This window comes from Myxocyprinus asiaticus, chromosome 28 (assembly GCF_019703515.2).
Source record: "Myxocyprinus asiaticus isolate MX2 ecotype Aquarium Trade chromosome 28, UBuf_Myxa_2, whole genome shotgun sequence".
Classification (NCBI taxonomy): Eukaryota; Metazoa; Chordata; class Actinopteri; order Cypriniformes; family Catostomidae; genus Myxocyprinus; species Myxocyprinus asiaticus.
Genome location: NC_059371.1, coordinates 12,212,348 through 12,234,328, shown reverse-complemented (window position 1 = coordinate 12,234,328; position 21,981 = coordinate 12,212,348). Strand labels below are relative to the sequence as shown.

Here is a 21,981-nt window from a genome sequence, read left to right as displayed (position 1 = left end):
GTCACCTTGTGTGTCTGTAACAAGGCCAAACATTCAAGGGTATGTAAACTTTTGATCAGGGCCATTTGGGTGATTTCTGTTATCATTATGATTTAAAAAGGAGCCAAACAACTACGTGATAATAAATGGCTTCATATGATCACTATCCTTAAATAAAAGTTTTTTTGCATGATCAGTCATATTTTCAAAATCAATGCCAAAATTTCACAATTTCTGCCAGGGTATGCAAACTTTTGAGCACAACTGTATATATTAAAAATAAGAATCAGTCAGCAACACTGGGCAGAAATATCACAATACATTTCAGACTACTAATTCCAGTGTTGGGAGAAAATATGCTTGGAAGATACAAATGAGAGTTTTAATACACCAGTTATTAAATACAATCATTGGTAAAAGGGGCTTGTTGGCATAATTGTGGGGAAAATAAGGGTCATTATAGTCAATCATATTCTATACGTGTGTCTTATATAAAAAATATATTGGAATGAAGTGATGAAGTGACAGATGAATTTAATATTTAACTGCACACTAGTCCATCTAGTCCATCCAGAAAACCTTATTTTGGGTAAACTCCCTTTGCCTTTAAGAAACAAAACAGAACAATATACATTTAGAGTAATTAGAATAGCAGCCTTAAAACAGATCACAATGGAATATATCAAATGGAAAAAGTAACATTTAAAATCAGAAACCAAATTAGAAATCATGTCGGTGGCAATTGAAAATGTATACTTTAACATGGATAGAAGATTTTTCTCTTCTTGATTTTTGTAACTAATTAGTTAAATAAAGATGAGATGAAGACGCGATGCCTACTTTTTTTTCTTCTTTTAATTATATACAACTTGTAAATTAATAAAGTTTATTCGTGGCCTTTTTTTTCCCATCTCTAAATGTTTTTGATGATTGGTAAATGTATGTTTTGTATTTGTTTTTGTTTTTTCATTATGGCCACCAAATTTAGAACATGTTCATTCATAAAAGTTATACAGAAATAATAAATGTTGAATAAAGCTTCCCAAAACCTGACACACCTGTACATACGAGATTATTACAATATTTCAAATATATCTGTTTCCCTTTGGGTAAAAGCTGAGGATAGGGTTCTTATAATATCTTAATTACTGTTATTTCATAGTCTTCCTAAGCTCGAGAAAGACAGGAACCATGCTTTCTTTTCAGAAGATGGCAACCCTTAATGGCTTAGGGTTGAATTCACTACGCTGCGAAAGATTAGTTAGAAGGGAGTAATAGGGATGTATCCGAATTCCACAGCACTCAGAGCACTTCTGTTAACTAATGTCATGCTGACAAGTCATCTTTAACGTCACAACTATGCTCCCGTGGTTAGTGAAACATAACAGTGCGCAATGTGCGCAGTGAGCACGTGTGTGAGCGCGCGGTCACCAGTGGGCGTGGTGTCAGCACGCGCTACATAAATAATGCCTGAACGCTTAATTTTTTTTCAATTTCTTTTACCCCGTGAGCTATTTCACATATGGAGAAGATGATGCTCAGAATTCCTCTATGGGCTGAAACGGATTTGTTTTGGAGGATTTTGTTTTATGTATTTGGAAATCTGGAAAGGCGCGTCTGACAACTTTTTCCACGAATAACGATTGGTCGCGCGCGCTCACTTTTGATAAGGACGCCGCACGCCGGTAAAATGGCAAAAATGGTTTTCGATGCGGTTTTATTGATTTTGAGCCTTGTAAACATTTTCACCGAGGGTAAGTGCTCTAATAGACTGAAACGCTGTCATTTTGTGAATGTGAGTTTATATCAGCAAGTCAGACTTAGCCTATTGTATTGTAACATTTGGTTGTTATTTGGCACATTTGCAAGAAAATTAAGCATATTTTAGGACAATTTGTTTGCTTTTTGTTTTTTGCATTAAGATTATTTACATAACTTTCCATTAGCTAACTGTAATGTGAAAAACGCCTATATTATTTAAATACTAAAGTATTTTATATATTTACTGTATATGCCCAGCTTTGAGAATAATGTGTGAAAATTCAATGCAATGTAAGTGTGCTTTGACTTTTGTTCTGCCTCTTGAAAATTATTCGTTATTATATGACAGGTGCACCATCGTTCGGGACGTTTGAGAGTCAAGACTCGCACGTGCGCTCATCTGAAGAGTTCTCTTCTGGTGTTTTACATCAGCAGACAGAAGCAGCGCTCAATGCAACATCACACACCCGCGCGAGATCCAAACGCTGCACGTGTTACTCTTATAGGGACATAGAGTGTGTCTATTACTGTCACCTGGGCATTATCTGGATCAACACCCCACAGTGAGTAGATGTTCCATGATTTCGGCTGATGAAAGCAGAAACAGTGTTACAGATTGATAGAGAGATTTGCATGGTTCTTCTACAGTCGGATCAGATACAATACAGTAGCAGCATTCCAGAGTCTTTAGTCTATGCCAGTGGATTTTTTTGGAGGGGGTGCTAAAGGGGGGACTTAATGGTTCAGAGGTGGTGCTAATAAAATAAAAGAATTGTGTAATGAATGCATAAACTGCTGCTATAAACTTGTATCTAAACAACATGCAGTTTCAGGAACCTAGCATTGTTTAGATACAGCACAGCTCCTAAAAAAAGACGTGCTGTTCATTCATTTTTCTCAATTCCACTTTGCCCAGCTCACACAGCCTCAAAATGTTTACTAATGTTAGTAATATAGCTCATCTACTGCCAACTATGACACTCCTAAATTAATACTTTGTTTAATTTAGCAAGGGGGACATTTTTGCACAGGCTGGGATCTGCATAGAGAAAGTACGGCTGATTTGCGTAAATAAATGATTCTTTCATTACTTGTCACTTGTTTCTCATAACAGAAGCAGCACGAAGCACAACTATGTCAGTTTCGTAAAACATTTAAGCTAAGACTGATAATCAGGACAAAAGGCGTCCCGACCAAGGTTATTTCATAAACTAAAACTATGTGTAAAAAAAACATTTTCGTAAACTGAATTTAAAAATTAGAATCAACAGAACTGAAAAACTGAAACTAAAATAAAATAAATTGTCATGGCTCTGAAAAAAATAAAAATAATCATAAAAATGTTGTAGTTTTCGTTTTTATTGCAATAGGTTTTTAAACCTTTAAACCCGCTATCACCTTAACATGAAGATGCCACTAGGCAGCGATAGCACTAGCAGATGACTATTGCCCTCATTACATTTACAAAGACAGAGCAGGAGGGAATCACTACAGTACATCATGGAGAAAAGCAAAGCAGGTAGAAAACTTGGACTCAAGATGCTGCCGAGTATGGCTGCTGCGTTGCGAGCTCCGACACAACATTGTAGTGTTTTGTTTGTTTTGATTACAATTCTTATGTTTTTTGTCTTAGATGTTTTCTGCCTTATTGTCTACGACAGACAAACACTTTTGGACATTGGTTCTGTAATTACACACTGTAAACCGGACTTCAAATTCCTTAATGCCGACACGCTGTTTACAAACATGCCAGCGGAGCCCTTTGATTGGGCAGCCCGGCCGTGGAAATGCAAAAGGAAAAGGGGAAACAGAGCTGGCGTTCTCATCAGAGTAAGACGCCGTGCAAATCGACCCCCACTACCCAGTATTCTACTGGCAAATGTTCAGTCTCTGGATAACAAGCTCTGCGAGCTGAGAGCGCGGATCTCTTTCCAATGGGAGACGAGGGACTGCTGCATTATCTGCCTTACAGAAACTTGGATGTCTGCGGAGATTCCAGAATCAGCCATTGAACCCGCGGGGTTCTCCGTGCACCGAGCGAACAGAGCGAAAGACCTCTCAGGTAAAAGCAGAGGTGGTGGTGTATGTTTTATGATCAACAAATCCTGGTGTGATCAGAGGAACATACATTCTATCAAGTCTTTCTGCTCTCCTGATCTGGAATTTCTCATGTTTCTGTGTCGACCATTCTGGCTACCGAGGGAATTCACATTATCACTGCTGTGTACATTCCCCTACAAGCCGACACAGACCGGGAACTCAAGGAACTGTACGGGATTATAAGCAAGAAGGAAACCGTGCACCCTGAGGCCGCGTTCATTGTGACCGGGGACTTTAATAAAGCCAATCTCAAATCAGTCGCACCAAAATACCACCAGCACATTAGTTTTAACACACGAGGGGACCGGGTTTTGGACTTTTGCTACTTTCCCTTCCGGGATGGCTACAGATCCCTCCCCCGCCAACCATTTGGCAAATCGGACCACTCTTCCATTCTGCTTCTGCCCACTTACAGGCAGAAACTGAAACAGGAAGCACCCACCCTCAGAACGATCCAGTGCTGGTTGGACCAATCAGACTCTACGCTACAAGACTGTTTTGATCACACGGACTGGGAGATGTTCCGGTCCGCCTCTGATGACGACATCGAGCTTTACGCTGATACCCTTACTGAAACTGAAAATATGATTGGTTAGCAAATCACGTCAAAATGAATGTTCTGATTGGTGTATCAACATAGTTGGACTGTCTGTCTTGCCAGTGCCATCAGTTGCGCTCACGCCTCCCGCAGCTCTGTACACTTTTTAAAATAAAAAGCACACAATTCACTCAACGGTGCTACGGCATCACGTTAGTAGATTGAAAAAGTTCCGGGTCAAAAGCCTACTCGTTCTGAATGATAGGTGGGCATATTGCTTATGCCTGCATATGCCCTAGACTACACTACTGAAAGTAACCCTCCCAACCCTGCTCCCAAACTACTGCACTTCTTCAGCTAAAAGAAAGGTGTTTTTGCTGCCTGTGATGAACATCAAGATCTATTTAGAAAATTCCATCAAATTCATCTTAGTTCAAATTGTTTAGTGTGTGCATTTGTGGTATTTATAAAAATCTGAGTACAGTTTGAGCAGCTTTCAATATTTTGAATGTCAGCTTTCAACGGTTGGGTGGTTGAGGATGTAAAGAGGGGGAGAACAAAACCAACTCCTGGGAAAGTAATAAATTCCATGCGTGAGATAAGGCAAGGGTACTCACTCATGCTGAAGAATCCATTTTGAAAGTTTATTGTTCAGGCCTGCAGCTTGATGAACGATCAATCCAGTGACCTTTATATACAGGGCCAGAGAACGGAGAGGTACGTGAAAGTAATTGGATGTGGTCGTTCTGTCTTGTGCTTTTTCATCATATTGGAATAATATTGTTTTCTAGCAAAGAGTCATTGGATATTGAGTAGTTGTAGATCAGCTTGGATTAATAAGGGGGTCAAGACTGAGGACAAGATGACAGGGCCATCCCTGAAATCATTAGGGCCCAAGCACTGAAAGTGCGGAGGCCCTATTGTTCTCCTAAGGATTATTATTATTATTATTATTATTATTAGGGCCCAAGCACTGAAAGTGCAGAGACCCTATTGTTCTTCTATGGATTATTATTATTATTTGTATTAGGGCCCAAGCACTGAAAGTGAGGATGCCCTATTGTTCTTCTAAGGATTATTATTATTATTTAGGGCCCAAGCACTGAAAGTGCAGAGACCCTATTGTTCTTCTATGGATTATTATTATTATTTGTATTAGGGCCCAAGCACTGAAAGTGAGGATGACCTATTGTTCTTCTAAGGATTATTATTATTATTTAGGGCCCAAGCACTGAAAGTGAGGAGGCCCTAATGTTCTTCTAAGGATTATTAGGGCCCAAGCACTGAAAGTGAGGAGGCCCTATTGTTCTTCTAAGGATTAATAGGGACCAAGCACTGAAAGTGAGGAGGCCCTATTGTTCTTCTAAGGATTAATAGGGCCCAAGCACTGAAAGTGAGGAGGCCCTATTGTTCTTCTAAGGATTATTATTAGAGGTGTGAATCTACACTGGCCTCACGATTCGATTCGATTACGATTCAAAGGGTAACGATTTGATTATAAAACTATTCTCTTCATCTTGTCCTTCAATTTCTTTCTTTTTTCAGTTTCTTCAAAATTTATTTTTTACTCTCTTTTTTTTCCTTTTTATTTAACAGCTGTTTTAAAAAATCAGAACGAGTCACATTACATAAACTGGCCTTTTACATTCAGTATGAGCTGTGAACAAAACATGGAACATCCACAAGATTAAATAAATGATTCTATAGTTTAAAAGAGGATCTCAGTTTTTTAATTTCTTTCTTTAGAACTTTATAAAAAATCTCTTAAAATCACAAGAAAAAAATATTGGTTTTCCATCAAAACACACTGACTACGATTACTTCAACTGATTAAATTATTTTATTTATTTTTGTTTAAGCATTGTAAATGATTTAATAGTATTGAATTATTATTTAAAATTAATCTATGCCATGCTATTCATTTTTATTTTTAACCGCAACTAGAAGTTGCTGGTCCAGGATGAGAGATATATCTGCTTCTATGAGAGTGCAGCTGTCAGCTTCTCCTCTCCTCACCTGCACAGGTGATAGTAAAGCGGTTTAAATAGCACAGTTGTTGCTTCAGAAATGTATCAAGCGTCTCGTATGCACTGTTCCATCTGTTTGCTTTGCGAGTAGAAGATTGCACGACCCTGTTGCAAAAGCTACTGTGGATTCAAACCTTTATCATCAGGTTTGCGCACTGCCCTGACAAGCGAGTGACCGGCAATAAAGCAAAAGCCAATGAAATAGAGAGCGCGCAAGAGTAGAGAAAGGCATCGAAAGAAAAGAATGAAATGAAAACATCACCAACATCTCCCGAACCGCTGCCTCGTCATTATTTTCCTCTGTGTTTTCCCCCGTTGTGTGCAAATCAGTGCAATAATGGGTGCGAGCTCATCTTTCATGTTGTTTGTTGGATTGTTATCACGAATAAACTCTCCCGTTGCTATGTGCGTGGGTTTGTGAAAGAATTTTGGGATCGTAGTTTCATTTGGGCACAAATGGTCATGACTTTGATACAGCTGGTCTGCAAACAGTCGTGTTTGTGCACTAGACTTTAGAGTATGCACTTAACTCGCGACTTTGTTTCTACATCTGCCTTTGGCACGCGCCACTGCTCTGCCGTGATTTAAACTGAACTCAGAATCGATTCTGATTCTTTTGAGAATCAATTCAGAATCGTTTGAGTATGAATCGCGATGCATTGCTGAAACAATTTTTTTCCCCACCTCTAATTATTATTAGGGCCCAAGCACTGAAAGTGTGGAGGCCCTATTGTTCTTCTAAGGATTATTATTGTTATTATTATTATTATTAGGGCCCAAGCACTTAAAGTGCAGAGGCCCTATTGTTCTTCTAAGGATTTTTTTTTTCTTTTTCTGTAGTGCCCCCTTTAAAATGGGCATGTAAAAGGGGTCTCTTTAGCACCCCTATTTTCACCTACAGTCACCAAAATTGGTACAAGTTCTCATAAAGCCGAACAACTTTCATACTCGCAGTCATTAGCTCTGCCCAGCAGGAAGTTGGCCATTTTGGATTTTCTGAAAATTGCAGGCTCTGAACTTTTAAATACTCCTCCTAGGTGATTCATGTGGCTGGCACCAAATTTGTGCAACATCATGCCAAGATATTTAGATGCTAAATTGCAAACGGATTGTTTATATTTTGAATGGTGTCGCCATGGCGAAGCAATACGTTTATGGCGAAAAATGGAAAACAGGAAGTGCCTTATATCTTCTGTGTGCATTGTGTGATTTTAATGAAAATTCAGCTGTATGTTTGGTAATAAGGGCTGATCACATTGATGTGGCTATTATGGGTCACGGTCATAGCACCACCAACTGGCAGCAGGAAGTATGGCTCTTTTAACAGACTGTAAAATTGTAAAGGAATATTTGATATCTTACATTTACATTTTATGTACTTTTATCCAAAGTGACTTACAGTGCCCTTATTACAGGGACAGTCCCCCTGGAGCAACCTGGAGTTAAGTGCCTTGCTCAAGGACACAATGGTGGTGGCTGTGGGGATTGAACCAACAACCTTTTGCTTACCAGTTCAGTGCTTTAGTCCACTACGCCACCACCAGTCCTTAAATACTTATCTTTTAAATATTTTTGCCATGGCAACACATTAATTGTTATTATTCCTTTCTTCCTATGTTTGGGTGTTTTTGAGGCACTTGGCATGCTTTAAATTTCATGAAATTTTGCACACACATCAGAGTCGTCAGCAATTAGGGCTGGGCAAAAGTTCACGCATGGGCGTTGGGGGGGGTGGCTCTGTAGTGCCCCCTTTAACATGCACCAAAATGATTCAAACAATAGGCATCAAAATACAGTAGGTCCAATTATACTATTTAGTTTGTTGTTTAGAACCAGACAGACTGAATTGAAGGAGTTACAATGGTTTTCTGTAGAAATTCTACACACCACAAACATATTTTGATGGGACTCTGTGTTTGGTGAGAGTTACTGTCTATGGTGCTGATGCATGGAGAGTATTAAATGTTCCCCCCAAAATTAAAATGGTTGGAGATTAAATTAGCACACAATATATTTTCCTCAATATAAACCTGGTTTCTGTATCAATAAATAGTTGCTTCCACTTCCACAATAGTTGCATAGTTTGTCGTAGTAGCCGGAATAAATACAAATATTATAATGAAGTAATGCAAATACTCCTTATCACTAACTATTCAATGGGACTTAGTTAGCTGCCTTAATTTCTACTGCCTATATTGACAGCGACCTTCTAAGGCAGCATCCTAATAGAGATGGAACCTCTTAAGTAACTGATTTGGAATGCTCTAAAGAAATAGCAATTCAATACGGCACAAATAGCACTGTATAACAACCCCTTTTGACATTTAATTATGTGCAGGATATGATTATAGATGTCTATAATAAAATGTTCATTCATGATATAAAAAATTGACATCATTACTCGTGTACACACCCATTCTTGATATCAAAAATGGATTTTCAACTGGTAAAAAATCTGTAATTGCATTTTCACTAGTAGAATTTCACAATGATCTGTCATTCACTCCCGTTCAAAGCTCAATTACAGATATCTATCTATAATTAATTTCATACTAGTACTATAAATTCTGATTTCACATGTCAGCAATGTACTAATTACTAGTACAAACAATATTTTTTTATTTCAACAATTACATTGTTAATGGCGCAAATGTCCATTCCTGATATCAACAATTGAATTACAACTACAAATGCACATTTTTGATATCTGTAATTTGGTATTCACAAGTGGCAATGTTAATTTCAGATATCTAAAAATGGATTTCAGATATCAATAAGTTGTAGAGTAATTAAATGTATCATAAAAGGCTTTCTTACTAGTTACAATCACATTAAAGATAACTGAAATTTCACTAGTAGTAATTCAATTGCTCATACAGTATCAAGAATGAGCATTTTAATTTGTGAAAATTTAACTGTAAATATCTAGAATTCATATCCTGCTCGTGATTAAATGTTGAAATGGCTTGCGATACATTCTGCACAGGAGACTCATCTTACAGTTGTTGCTAAGTTTACAATCAGCCTGTCCATTCATTTTTTAATTAGATTAATCTGTTTTTAACATTAGTTTTTTTATATATCAAATGAAATGTATGTACATTTATAATCAACATTTATTTTGCTTTGTCTAACATTTTGGATTTATGTTTTCACTGTGCTCATTGCAATACCATACATAGACGCAACAAGGTATCTTAGGAGGCAGCGCAGCATACTTAATTTGCCTACCGTTTGGAACAAAAAAGGTAGTCGGGAGCAACATGATCACATGGGAAATTGACATGTAGCTCCGACATGAAAGTTAATGTACCCTGAAATCAACCCCATTTGCTGAATTAGGCTACTAACAAGCGCCATACCCCATCAAACATTTTGTATCAATTCAACTGTACACGATGGAACGGTGCCATGGAAACCATGCAGTAATCACATTCACGTAAGCAATGGTGAGCATGGATCAGAGGTTGAATTTTCAGGTTTGGGTTAGGGTGTGTGGTTAATAAAATATTCATTCCTGTTGACTGTATTACATAATTTACGATTAAAAATAGAACTCGCTTTTGGCACCACACTGTGGACATTTCTGGAGCTCACACATGCCTGTACGTTCAACAACACTTCCAGCTTCAGCCACTGATTGGCAGTGAGCACAGGCCAATTTCAGCCACAAAACTTTCGACCTCCTATGGCCAAATTCACAGTGTGATCATGAATGTTATGCCATAAAAATGCTGCCTTCATTGGCACGTCTCTAGGTTTTGTAACGCAGCCACACCTCACTGTCCCAGGTGTTACTGTATCCACTCCCCTCTGCTTTTGAATCCAAGCGCTTCTGACAACTCGCGGCACCATATAAGCCCCCGTTGGACGATATAACATATGAGTCATGATTAGCAGTGAGTTATTGCATGCTGTTCTATTTAACCAAATACATACGTGATGACAACAGTAGAGTGATTCTGAATGACGTTGAGCTGTTTGAACTATGACTTAAAATGTAGTGAGGCACATTGCTCGCTATGGATATTGACTGATGTTTCTCCAAGCAATCTGCTTGGACCCCTGGCTCCACAATGAAACCAAATGGTCAGAATAAGAACAATTATTTCTGATTTTAGCTGAAAGGCATTCAAATCATACTAAGCAGAGTGTTTGGAGATCAGAGAGAAGCTCACATAAGAGCATGGAACTCTCCCAGATGACTGCAGAAAGATATTTGGCTGGCATGTCAACCTGTTATCTCCATCACTAGAGGCAGTCTCTTGTGGTTAATATCCAACTCAACGTCAATGCAATTTTAGATTTAGATGTCCTCCCTCTTAAGCATTTAAATAATATTCTGGGTGCAATGCGAGTTAAGCTCCATCAACGTCATGGTTACTGGTGTAACCTCCGTTCCCTGATGGAGGGAACGAGACGTTGGTGTCGATGTAGTGACACTAGGGGTCACTCTTGGGAGCCCGAGACACCTCTGGTCTTTCATAAAAGGCCAATGAAAATTGGCGAGTGGTATTTGCATGCCACTCCCCCGAACATACGGGTATAAAAGGAGCTGGTATGCAACCACTCATTCAGGTTTTACGCTGAGGAGCCGATATAAGGTCCGGCCATTTCAGCGGGTAGTTCAGCATTGTGGCAGGAGGGACCAACGTCTCGTTCCCTCCATCAGGGAACGGAGGTTACACCAGTAACCATGACGTTCCCTATCTGTCACTCACTCGACGTTGGTGTTGATGTAGTGACACTAGGGGTCCCTATACAAAACGCCACAAGGCTGAACTGTGTTACGTGAACTGGCGGTGTGTGGTGGGCAGACTTGCTGTGTGCCTCATAGCCAGCGCACCATGTCGACACGTAACCTCCCCCAACACAGTTATGAGTGTCGAATGGCCCTTTTTGGGGACAAGTCGACTACCCAGAGATAGAGACAGGCTTAACCCAGTCGTGGCCTCTTTCCCCTTCTCTTTTTCCACTCCCTAAAAAAGAAGGGGGATTATCTGACTGGGCCGCCAGGTCTAGTCGGGGGGTGTCCCTCCCAAGGGGAGGACACCGCGGAGACCACACCTTGCCCCAAGAGAGGGGGGGATATTTAAGTGGAAGAATACATCACGTGGTCTTTCCAACCATGTGGAGAGCCTTCAAGGTAGATCCTGCCCAATGGGGGAGGAGTTACTACAACATGGAGACTGAGGGGCTCTGCCCAAGGAAGACACAGTTTGCCAGTAGGGAAACGAACTAGCGGAAGATATAGATCGCATGGGGTTAGCCTTACAGGGAACCGCCACATGCGGAGCACCTACCCCAGAACCGGGCTCTTAGTTAGCGCGTGTACTGGGCCGGCAGCGAGTCTCTCCGAAAACTCGACTGCCACAGGGCTCGGAGGAAGTCAACCAGGGAACAACTTTTGTGAACACTACTGGGAATTAACAGCGCATGTCTTCAGCTCAAAAGGAGGTGGAAGGCGCTATGTGCAAGCGATACACCCGGCCGGCTATCCCGGGCTTATCCACTTGTGTTGCGTGCCACTACCTGGGACGAAACCGGTTCCACCCGGAGGTTGTAGAATCTTGCAAAGGTGTTGGGTGTTGCCCAGCCCACTGCTCTGCAATGTCTGTTAGAGAGGCACCTCTGGCCAGGGCCCAAGAAGCCGCTACACCACGGGAGAATGGGCTCGTAGCCCTACCGGTGGCGGCATGTTTTGGGCGAGACATGCCATAGTTATGGCGTCAATGAGCCAGTGGGCGATCCTCTGCTTGGAGACAGCGCTTCCTTTCCGCTGTGCACCAAAGCAGACAAAGAGCTGCTCAGAGATTCTAAAGCTCTGCGTGCGATCCAAATAGATGCGTAAAGCGCGCACCGGACACAGCAACGACAGGGCTGGGTCTGCCTCCTCCTGGGGCAGCGCTTGCAGGTTCGCCACCTGGTCCCTAAAAGGAGTGGTGGGAACCTTGGGCACATAGCCCGGTTGGGGGTCTCAGGATCACGTGAGAATAGCCCGGACCGAACTCCAGGCACGTTTCGCTGACAGAGAACGCTTGCAGGTCACCTACCCTCTTGATGGAAGTGAGCGCAGTCAGGAGGGCAGTCTTCAAGGAGAGTGCCTTAAGCCCGGCTGACTGCAAAACTCAAAGGGGGCTCTCTGTAGACCTTGAAAAACTACAGAGGTCCGATGAGGGAACAAGGCGTGGCCTAGAGGGATTCAGCCTCCTGGCGCCTCTTAGGAACCTGATGATCAGATCATGCTTCCCTAAGGACTTACCGTCAACTGCGTCGTGGTGTGCTGCTATGGCAGCAACGTACACCTTCAAGGTGGAAGGGGACAGCCTCCCTTCCAACCTCTCTTGCAGGAAGGAAAGCACTGATCTGACTGCGCACCTCTGGGGGTCTTCCTGATGGGAAGAACACCACTTAGCGAACAGACACCACTTAAAGGCATACAGGCGCCTCGTAAAGGGAGCCCTAGCCTGAGTGAACGTGTCTACCACCGCAGGTGGGAGACAGCTTAGGTCTTCCGCGTCCCGTCCAGGGGCCAGACATGGAGATTCCAGAGGTCTGGGCGCGGGTGCCGGATGGTGCCCCTTCTCTGAGAAAGAAGGGCCTTCCTCAGGGGAATTTGCCCGGGGGGAGCTGTCACGAGGAGCGTGAGGTCCGAGCACCACGTCTGGGCGGGCCAGTAGGGTGCTTACCAGGACGACCTTCTCCTCGTCCTCCCTGACCTTGCACAGGGTCTGTGCGAGCAGGCTCACTGGGGAAAACGCATATTTGCGAATGCCAGGGGACCAGCTGTGTGCCAGCGCATCTATGCCGAGGAAGGCCTCGGTGAGGGCGTACCAGAGCGGGCAGTGGGAGGATTCTTGGGAGGCGAACAGGTGCACCTGTGCCTGAGTGAATCGACTCCAAATCAGCTGGACCACCTGAAGGTGGAGTCTCCACTCTCCCTTGAGGGTAACCTGTTGTTACGGCGTGTCCGCCGGAGTGTTGAGGTTGCCCGGGATGTGAGTGGCTTGCAGCGACTTGGTGCTGCTAACTCCGTTGGAGGAGACGGTGGGAGATTTATGACATACAGCGGGAGCGCAGACCGCCTTGGCGGTTGACATATGCTACCGCTGCCGTGCTGTCTGTCCGAACTAGCACGTGCTTGCCCTGGATCAACGGCCGGAATCTCCGCAGGGCGAGCAGAATTGCCAGTAACTCGAGGCAGTTGATGTGCCAACGCAGCCGCGGACCCGTCTAGAGGCCGGCGGCTGCGTGCCCGTTGCCAACAGCGCCCCAGCCTGTTTTGGAGGCGTCTGTCGTGACCACGACGCGCCTGGAGACCAGTTCTAGCGGAACACCTGCTCGTGGAAACGAGAGGTCGGTCCAAGGGCTGAAAAGACGGTGACAGACCGACGTAATGGCCACGCGGTGTGTCCCGTGGCACCATGCCCGTCTCGGGACTCGAGTCTGGAGCCAGTGCTGAAGCGGTCTCATATGCATCAACCCGAGCGGGGTGGCCACCGCCGAGGATGCCATATGCCCCAGGAGCCTCTGAAAATGTTTCAGTGGAACCGCTGTTTTCTGTTTGAACGCCTTCAAACAGGCCAGCACCGACTAGGCGCACTCGTTCGTAAGGTGCGCCGTCAAGGAGACTGAGTCCAACTCCAAACCGAGAAAAGAGATGCTCTGAACCGGGAGGAGCTTGCTCTTTTCCCAGCTGACCCGAAGCCCTAGTCGGCTGAGGTGTGAGAGCACCAGGTCCCTGTGTGCGCATAACCCGTCTCAAGAGTGTGCTAGGATTAGCCAGTCATCGAGATAGTTGAGAATGCGAATGCCCACCTCCCTTAACGGGGCAAGGGCAGCCTCTGCGATCTTCATAAAGATGCGAGGAGGTAGGGACAGGCCGAAAGGGAGGACTTGTACCGATACGCCTGACCCTCGAACGCGAACCACAGGAAGGGTCTGTGTCGAGGAAGGATCGAGACGTGAAAGTACGCATCCTTCGGGTCTACCGCCGCGAACCAATCTTGATGCCGGACGCTCGCTAGAATGCGTCTTTGCGTCAGCATCTTGAACGGGAGTCTGTGTAAGGCCCGGTTCAGTACTCGCAGGTCCAAGATTGGCCGCAACCCACCGCCTTTTTTCGGTACAATGAAGTAGGGGCTGTAAAACCCCTTCTTCATCTCGGCTGGAGGGACAGGTTCTATCGCGTCCTTCCGTAGGAGGGTAGCGATCTCCGCGCAAGGTAGCAGCGTTTCCATCTTTCACCAAGGTGAAGTGGACACTGCTGGACCTGGGCAGATGCCCAGCGAAGTGAATCGTGCATCCGAGTCGGACGGTCCGGACCAGCCCTCGCGACGGACTGGAAAGCGCAAGCCATGCGTCCGAGTTCCGCGCAAGGGGGACCAAAGGGACAACGTCATCGGATGTACCGGCGGGTGGGGCCTCGCGGCGGGGCGGAGCTTGAGGTGCCACACCACATCGTGGCCGTGCTGAGTCCGAGGACATCGAAGCACTTACCTGGCTCCTTGTGACCACCCCCGGAACAGCCTGGACGGGGGAGGAAGAGGCCTGTCCTCATGACCCGTGGAGACTGTCACATCAGGGGCGGATTTGTGCCACAGCTGGGCGCTCAGGGCGGGAGACCGCCGCTGGAGCGCCAACCTGCCAAATGGAGTGGTGGATGGTGGTTGTGATGCCAGCCGTACACACCGAATATGTGACCCAGGGAACAAGGAAACCACTCTTGCGGAGCTCTTGAGTACTGCAGCCACTTGGGCATGCAGCGCAATTAAATGCAAAAGGTAACAAAAAGAAGATCTGCTTTCCAGCTCCAGAGCAGCGGGTTTCGTTGTCCCTGGGTCGCCCGTCTCAGGGGCGCTTCGAAGACCTCCGTGGGTTCTTTGGTGCCGGCTGTGAGACGGGTGGCGTCGGCTTCCTGCGGTGGGCCGGGCCGGAGGGGCGGGCTGCGGCGGAGCCGGTGCAGTCACCGCAGGGGGACGCCCTCGGCGATGAGTAGATGGGGTGCGGGATCTTGAGCCACGCCAGGGCAGGACAAGCCGGCTAGCATCCATCTACTGCTCTACCATTGAGAACTGCTGGGCAAAGTCCTCGACAGTGTCGCCGAATAGGCCCGCCTGGGAAATGGGGGCAGCAAGGAATCGTGTCCTGTCGGCCTCACCCATCTCGACCAGGTTGAGCTAAAGGTGGCGCTCCTGGACCACTAGTGTGGCCATCGTCCGCCTGAGAGACCGCGCCGTGACCTCCGTCGCTTTTAGAGCGAGGTTGGTCGCCGAGCGCAGTTCCTGCATCAATCCCGGGGCGGAACTACCCTCGTGCAGTTCCTTTAGCGCCTTGGCGGACTTGCAGGAGAGCCATGGCGTGCAGGGCGGAGGTGGCTTGTCCAGCAGCGCCGTAGGCTTTGACCGTCAGAGACGGCGTAAACCTACAGGCCTTGGACGGGGGCTTTGGGCACCCGCGCCAGGTGGCGGCGCTCTGCGGGCATAGGTGCACCGCGAGCGCCTTTATCCACCGGGGGATTGCCGAATAACCCTTGGCCGCCCCACCATCGAGGGTAGTGAGAGCGGGGAAGCTGAAAAGATCGGGACCGGGCAGTAAAAGGTGCCTCCCGCGACCTTGTCAGCTCTTCATGCACTTCCGGGAAGAAAGGAACGGGGCGGGGCGGGGCGTGGCTTTGAGCGGCGCCGCGAGCCCAGGAACCAATCACAGAGCCGCGAGGGTTCAGGGAAGAGCGGTGAAATCCACTCTAACCGACGCTCGCGGCTGTCCGGGAAAGCATGTCGTCATCTCCTTGTCAGCCTGTGACTGGGCGATCGACCCCGAAGGGAGGAGCCCAGCTGAGGCTTCCGACTGGACGAGCCCGCTCTCCGATGCTGCGCTCGAGAGCTCATCACTTTCGCGGGCTCCGAATAAGAGGTCGAACTCGCCGTGAGACGAGCCGGCGGACTCACCCGGAAGCCCGATCGGGGCAGACGAGCGTGCTGGGGAATGGGAGGTCCGCGGGGGGATACCCGGCGGAGGCGGTCCCATTGGGGTCCCCAAATCGCCCCCAATGCTAGCCGCGCTGGCCTCAAACCCGTGGGTAAAAGGACCGAGGCGGGAGCCTCTGGGGTGGCTCGCTTCCTTACGAAGGCGAGCCGCGACCGCAACGTTGCCATGGACACATTCTCGCAATGAGAATGTGACCATCCACGAACGCTGTCTCCGCGTGAGCAGTGCCCAGACACGAAAGACAGTGATCGTGACCGTTAGAAGGCGAGAGATAACGAGCACAACCAGGAATAACACACAATCGGAAAAGCATCTTTAAAAAGACGCGTCTTTAAAAAGACGTTCCGTGTGTGCGCTCTTTTAGAGGAATATATACTCTTTTAGAGGGGAAAAATGCTCTTTCAGAAAATATACTCTCTAGTTTTTCTGCCGAAGCGCCCAGGGGCGTTCTCTGCAGTGCACCAGTGCAGAGGGGGGAGAAGCCGCTGAAATGCGCCGTCAGATCCAGCAGGTGAATGAACAGTAGTATTCAGCTCAGCGAGCATGACCGTTCGGCTCCGAAGAGAAAATCTGAATGAGTGGTTGCATACCAGCTCCTTTTATACCCGTATGTTCGGGGGAGTGGCATGCAAATACCACTCGCCAATTTTCATTGGCCTTTTATCAAAGACCAGAGGTGTCTCGGGCTCCCAAGAGTGACCCCTAGTGTCACTACATCGACACCAACGTCGAGTGAGTGACAGATAGGGAACTGCATTTGACATAACGTTGATTACCACAAAAAATTATTTTGACGTATCTCTCCTTTTCTTTAAAAAAAAAAAAAAAAAAGTTACGTTGAGGCACTTACAATGGAAATGAATGGGGCCAATTTCTGGAGGGTTTAAAGGCAGAAATGTGTAACTTATAATTTTATAAAAGTACTTGCATTAATTCTTCTGTTAAAACTTGTGTATTATTTATCCTGTACAGTTGTTTAAATAGATGTTTTTAGGGTTTATGTTGTTATGTCGTCATTGAAACGAAGTTGTAAAATTGGATATAACTTTACACAGAAAAGGATAGTAAGTGATTTTATAATGCTTAAATCATGTTAACATGCATATTGTTTATGTCTCATGGCTATACTTTTGAAACAGTGAGTATTTTAATGTGTTCAGATTGGCCCCAATTCACTTCCCTTGTAAGTGCCTCACTGGAACCCAGATTTTTGCTTTTTTAAGAAAAGAAAGGAGAAGTCTAAGCTTCTATATAAACAATGTGGATAGTGACTTGTGCTGCCAAGTTCCAAAAATTACCACCCCCCCCCCAAAATACAGTGTCATAAATATCACAAATGTTGAGAGCTATCTTGTGGTTATATTTTTTATATTGTCACGATTGGTCATGTGGCATGCAAGAAACAAGAACTGTTCAGTTTGTAGTCCTAAAACTCAGAAGAGAAGTAGGGTTAGGTTTAGGGTTAGGGTTACTAAGGTCTACAACCACAAGCATGTGAATTTACGTGCTTGATGTAAACAAGGTACGGGGTTAGGGTATGTAATTTATGCTCAGGAACAAAAAGTGCACAGATCTTATTTTGGTCATAAATCCAAAACTGACATTATAAAAGCCCAAAGAAAATTCGAGAGGTAACCCTTGGAGAATTAGCCTTGCAGGATGGCCTACAAATCTATGTCATGGCTGAACAGCTATGGCATTTGCCAATGGTATTAAACTTTGTACAACAGTAAAATCACATCATTCTACACTCCATACCCCATAAAGACAAAGCAAAAACCAGAGTTTTGATAAATCTGCAAATTATTAAAAAGAAAAAACTGAAATATCACATTGATTCATTCAGACCCTTAAATCAGTACTTAGTTGAAGCACCTTTGTGACCGATTACAGCCTCAAGTCTTTTTGGGTATGATGCGACAAGCTTTGCACACCTGGATTTGGGGGATTTTCTGCCATTCTTCTCTGCAGATCCTCTCAAGCTCTGTCAGGTTTGATGGGGACCGTCCAAATGGTGGACAGCCATTTTCAGATCTCTCCAGAGATGTTTGATTGGGTTCAAGTCCGAGCTCTGGCTGGGCCACTCAAGGACATTCACAGAGTTGTCTCTAAGCCACTCTTGCGTTGTCTTGGCTGTGTGCTTAGTGTAATTGTCCTGAACCTTCGGCTCAGTCTGAGGTCCTGAGTGCTCTGGACCAGTTTTTCATTAAGGATATCTCTGTTTTTTCATGCGTCTTTTATTTTTTTGTGATTTAACATTTTTATTGATTCCACAGAAGACACAAAAAACAAAACATATATACATGGAATCAACATTTAACATTTAATCCCCACCACTACCCCTCCCAATCCCCAACGCCACCCCGACCCCCAACAAACACTCCCATGGTCACATGAACATATTCACACAGAAATAAATAAATAAAATAAAAATAAATTATAAAGAAATAATATATATATATATATAATAATCGCACACATACACAGCTAAACCTACCTCTCCCTGCGAACACTCCAAGAACGCCTGCCACTTGCCCCACATCCCAACAAACAAATTCAAATTACCCAATCTCCTAAATAACATCTCCTCATATGCTGCCACCCTCCCCATCTCCACGCTCCACTCCTGAAATGGGGGTGCTCCAGCCGACTTTCATCCCCTCAATACAATCTGTCTGGCAACTATCACACTTGTCAGGACCCAGTTCTTTATGTTTTTGTTCCCCATATCGATGACCTCCTCATCGCCCAAAACACAGAGTCTGGGGCAAAACAAAATCCAACTGGCCAACACGTCTCACACACAACACTCTGAACCTTCATCCAAAACCCCTGGATCGCAACATACCACCAAAAAACATGGGCCGTATCTCCATCCTCCGATTGGCATCGCCAGCAGGTGGGTGTGTCTTTAAGACCGAGCCTATACAATCTAGAGGGGGTCCAATAGTATCGATGTATAATCTTGAATTGCATAAGGTGCACCCTTACGTCTCTAGATACAGATTTGATGTTTTTTAAAATCCTAGCCCACACTCCTTCCTCCAATACAAAGTTTAAATCTTTCTCTCATAATCTCTTGATAGAAGTTAAAGCTCCATCCCCCAGACTATGAATTAGCAGGGAGTAATACACTGATGCTTCATGACCTTTTCCAAAAGCTGTACTCACCACTCCCAGAGTATCTGCCGCTTTGGGGGGTTTATGTTACTCCCAAAAATAGTACAGAGCAGGTGGCACAGCTGTAAATACCTAAAAAACTGAGAACTAGGAATCCCAAAATATTGTACCAAATCTTCAAAAAATCTCAACACTCCGCTCTCATATAGGTCACCCATTGTATTAACCTCCCTCACAATCCACTCTGACCAGCAGAAAGGGGACTTATCAATACATCATTTAGGGTTCAGCCATATGCTTGAGGCAACATTTAAATAAATGTCCGAATTAAACATTCTGGACACTTTTGTCCATACTGAGTGCAAATGTGAGATAACGGGGTGTAACTTAACTTCTCCAATTAGTTTGATAGAAAGGCTTTGCAATGGCGAAATAGGGGCAAGATCTTCCCGTTTAATACAAAAGGGAGGGGCTCTCTCAGGTGGAAGCGACCAGTGAGCCAAATGTCTAAGACCGAATGCATAATAATAAAACAAAATTTAGGCCAAGCCCCCCTTTGTCGTTCGGCCTATGCAACTTATTATAATGTAATCTAGGACGCTTACCATTCCATATGAAGGACTTCGCTATGCTATCAAATTGCTTGAAATAAGAGAGGGGAGAGCCTGTAGCAGGTAGTTGAATTTTGGAATACAATTCATTTTAATAACATTAACCTTCCCAATCATAGATAAATTTAATGAAGCCCATCTGCTCACATTGCTCAAAAACCTTTTTATTAAGGGGTTAAAATTAACTCTAACTGAATCACACAAATTTGCCCAAATAAAATGCCCAAATACTTAATTCCCTGTTTGGGCCACTGGAAGGTTCCCGGCTGGAAGGCCATTACTGGGCAGTATGCTGTCAGAGCCAAAGCTTCGGATTTAGAGCAATTGACTCTGTGTCCGGAGAAATTAGAAAAGGTATTAATAATTCTGTGAAGGCAAGGCATAGATCTAGTGGGGTTGGAGACAAATAATAAAATATCATCTGCGTAAAGCAAGAGCTTATCAAATCAAATCAAATCACTTTTATTGTCACACAACCATACACACAAGTGCAATAGTGTGTGAAATCCTTGGGTGCAGTTCCGAGCAACATAGCAGTCGTGACAGTGATGAGACATATACCAATCTACAATAAACATCAAATTTACACAACACAATTTAAAATCTAATATACACATAATTACACACAACACAATATACAAATAATAACATACAATGTACATTATACAATACACACAATATAGAATACACATTATACAATAAAAAAATAGGATATACAGTGCATCCGGAAAGTATTCACAGCGCTTCACTTTTTCCACATTTTGTTATGTTACAGCCTTATTCCAAAATGGATTAAATTCATTATTTTCCTCAAAATTCTACAAACAATACCCCATAATGACAACGTGATAGAAGTTTGTTTGAAATCTTTGCAAATTTATTAAAAATAAAAAACGAAAAAAATCACATGTACATAAGTATTCACAGCCTTTGCCATGACACTCAAAATTGAGCTCAGGTGCATCCTGTTTCCACTGATCATCCTTGAGATGTTTCTACAACTTGATTGGAGTCCACCTGTGGTAAATTCAGTTGATTGGACATGATTTGGAAAGGCACACACCTGTGTCCCACAGTTAACAGTGCGTGTCAGAGCACAAACCAAGCCATGAAGTCCAAGGAATTGTCTGTAGACCTCCGAGACAGGATTGTATCGTGGCACAGATCTGGGGAAGGGTACAGAAAAATGTTTGCAGCATTGAAGGTCCCAATGAGCACAGCGGCCTCCATCATCCATAAATGGAAGAAGTTTGGAACCACCAGGACTCTTACTAGAGCTGGCCGCCCGGCCAAACTGAACGATCGGGGGAGAATGGCCTTAGTCAGGGAGGTGACCAAGAACCCGATGGTCACTCTGACAGAGCTGCAGCGTTTCTCTGTGGAGAGAGGAGAACCTTCCAGTAGAACAACTATCTCTGCAGCACCCCACCAATCAGGCCTGTATGGTAGAGTGGCCAGACGGAAGCCACTCCTCAGTAAAAGGCACATGACAGCCCGCCTGGAGTTTGCCAAAAGGCACCTGAAGGGCTCTCAGACCATGAGAAACAAAATTCTCTGGTCTGATGAAACAAAGATTTAACTCTTTAGCCTGAATGGCAAGCGTCATGTCTGGAGGAAACCAGGCACCGCTCATCACCTGGCCAATACCATCCCTACAGTGAAGCATGGTGGTGGCAGCATCATGCTGTGGGGATGTTTTTCAGTGGCAGGAACTGGGAGACTAGTCAGGATCAAGGGAAAGATGAATGCAGCAATGTACAGAGACACCCTTGATGAAAACCTGCTCCAGAGCGCTTTGGACCTCAGACTGGGGCGAAGGTTCATCTTCAAACAGGACAACGACCCTAAGCACACA

At 44.6% G+C, this 21,981-nt stretch overlaps 1 protein-coding gene across 1 annotated transcript in view; it reads left to right on the top strand.

The window, feature by feature from the left end:
* Nucleotides 1–1,669: 1,669 nt before the first annotated feature.
* LOC127418726 (endothelin-3-like) overlaps nt 1,670–21,981 on the top strand; it is a 43,078-nt gene continuing 22,766 nt past the window's right edge. The window contains exons 1-2 of the mRNA XM_051659459.1: nt 1,670–1,730; nt 2,102–2,303. Of these exons, the coding sequence (XP_051515419.1) occupies nt 1,670–1,730; nt 2,102–2,303 (263 nt within the window). The remainder of the gene's footprint in view (nt 1,731–2,101; nt 2,304–21,981) is intronic.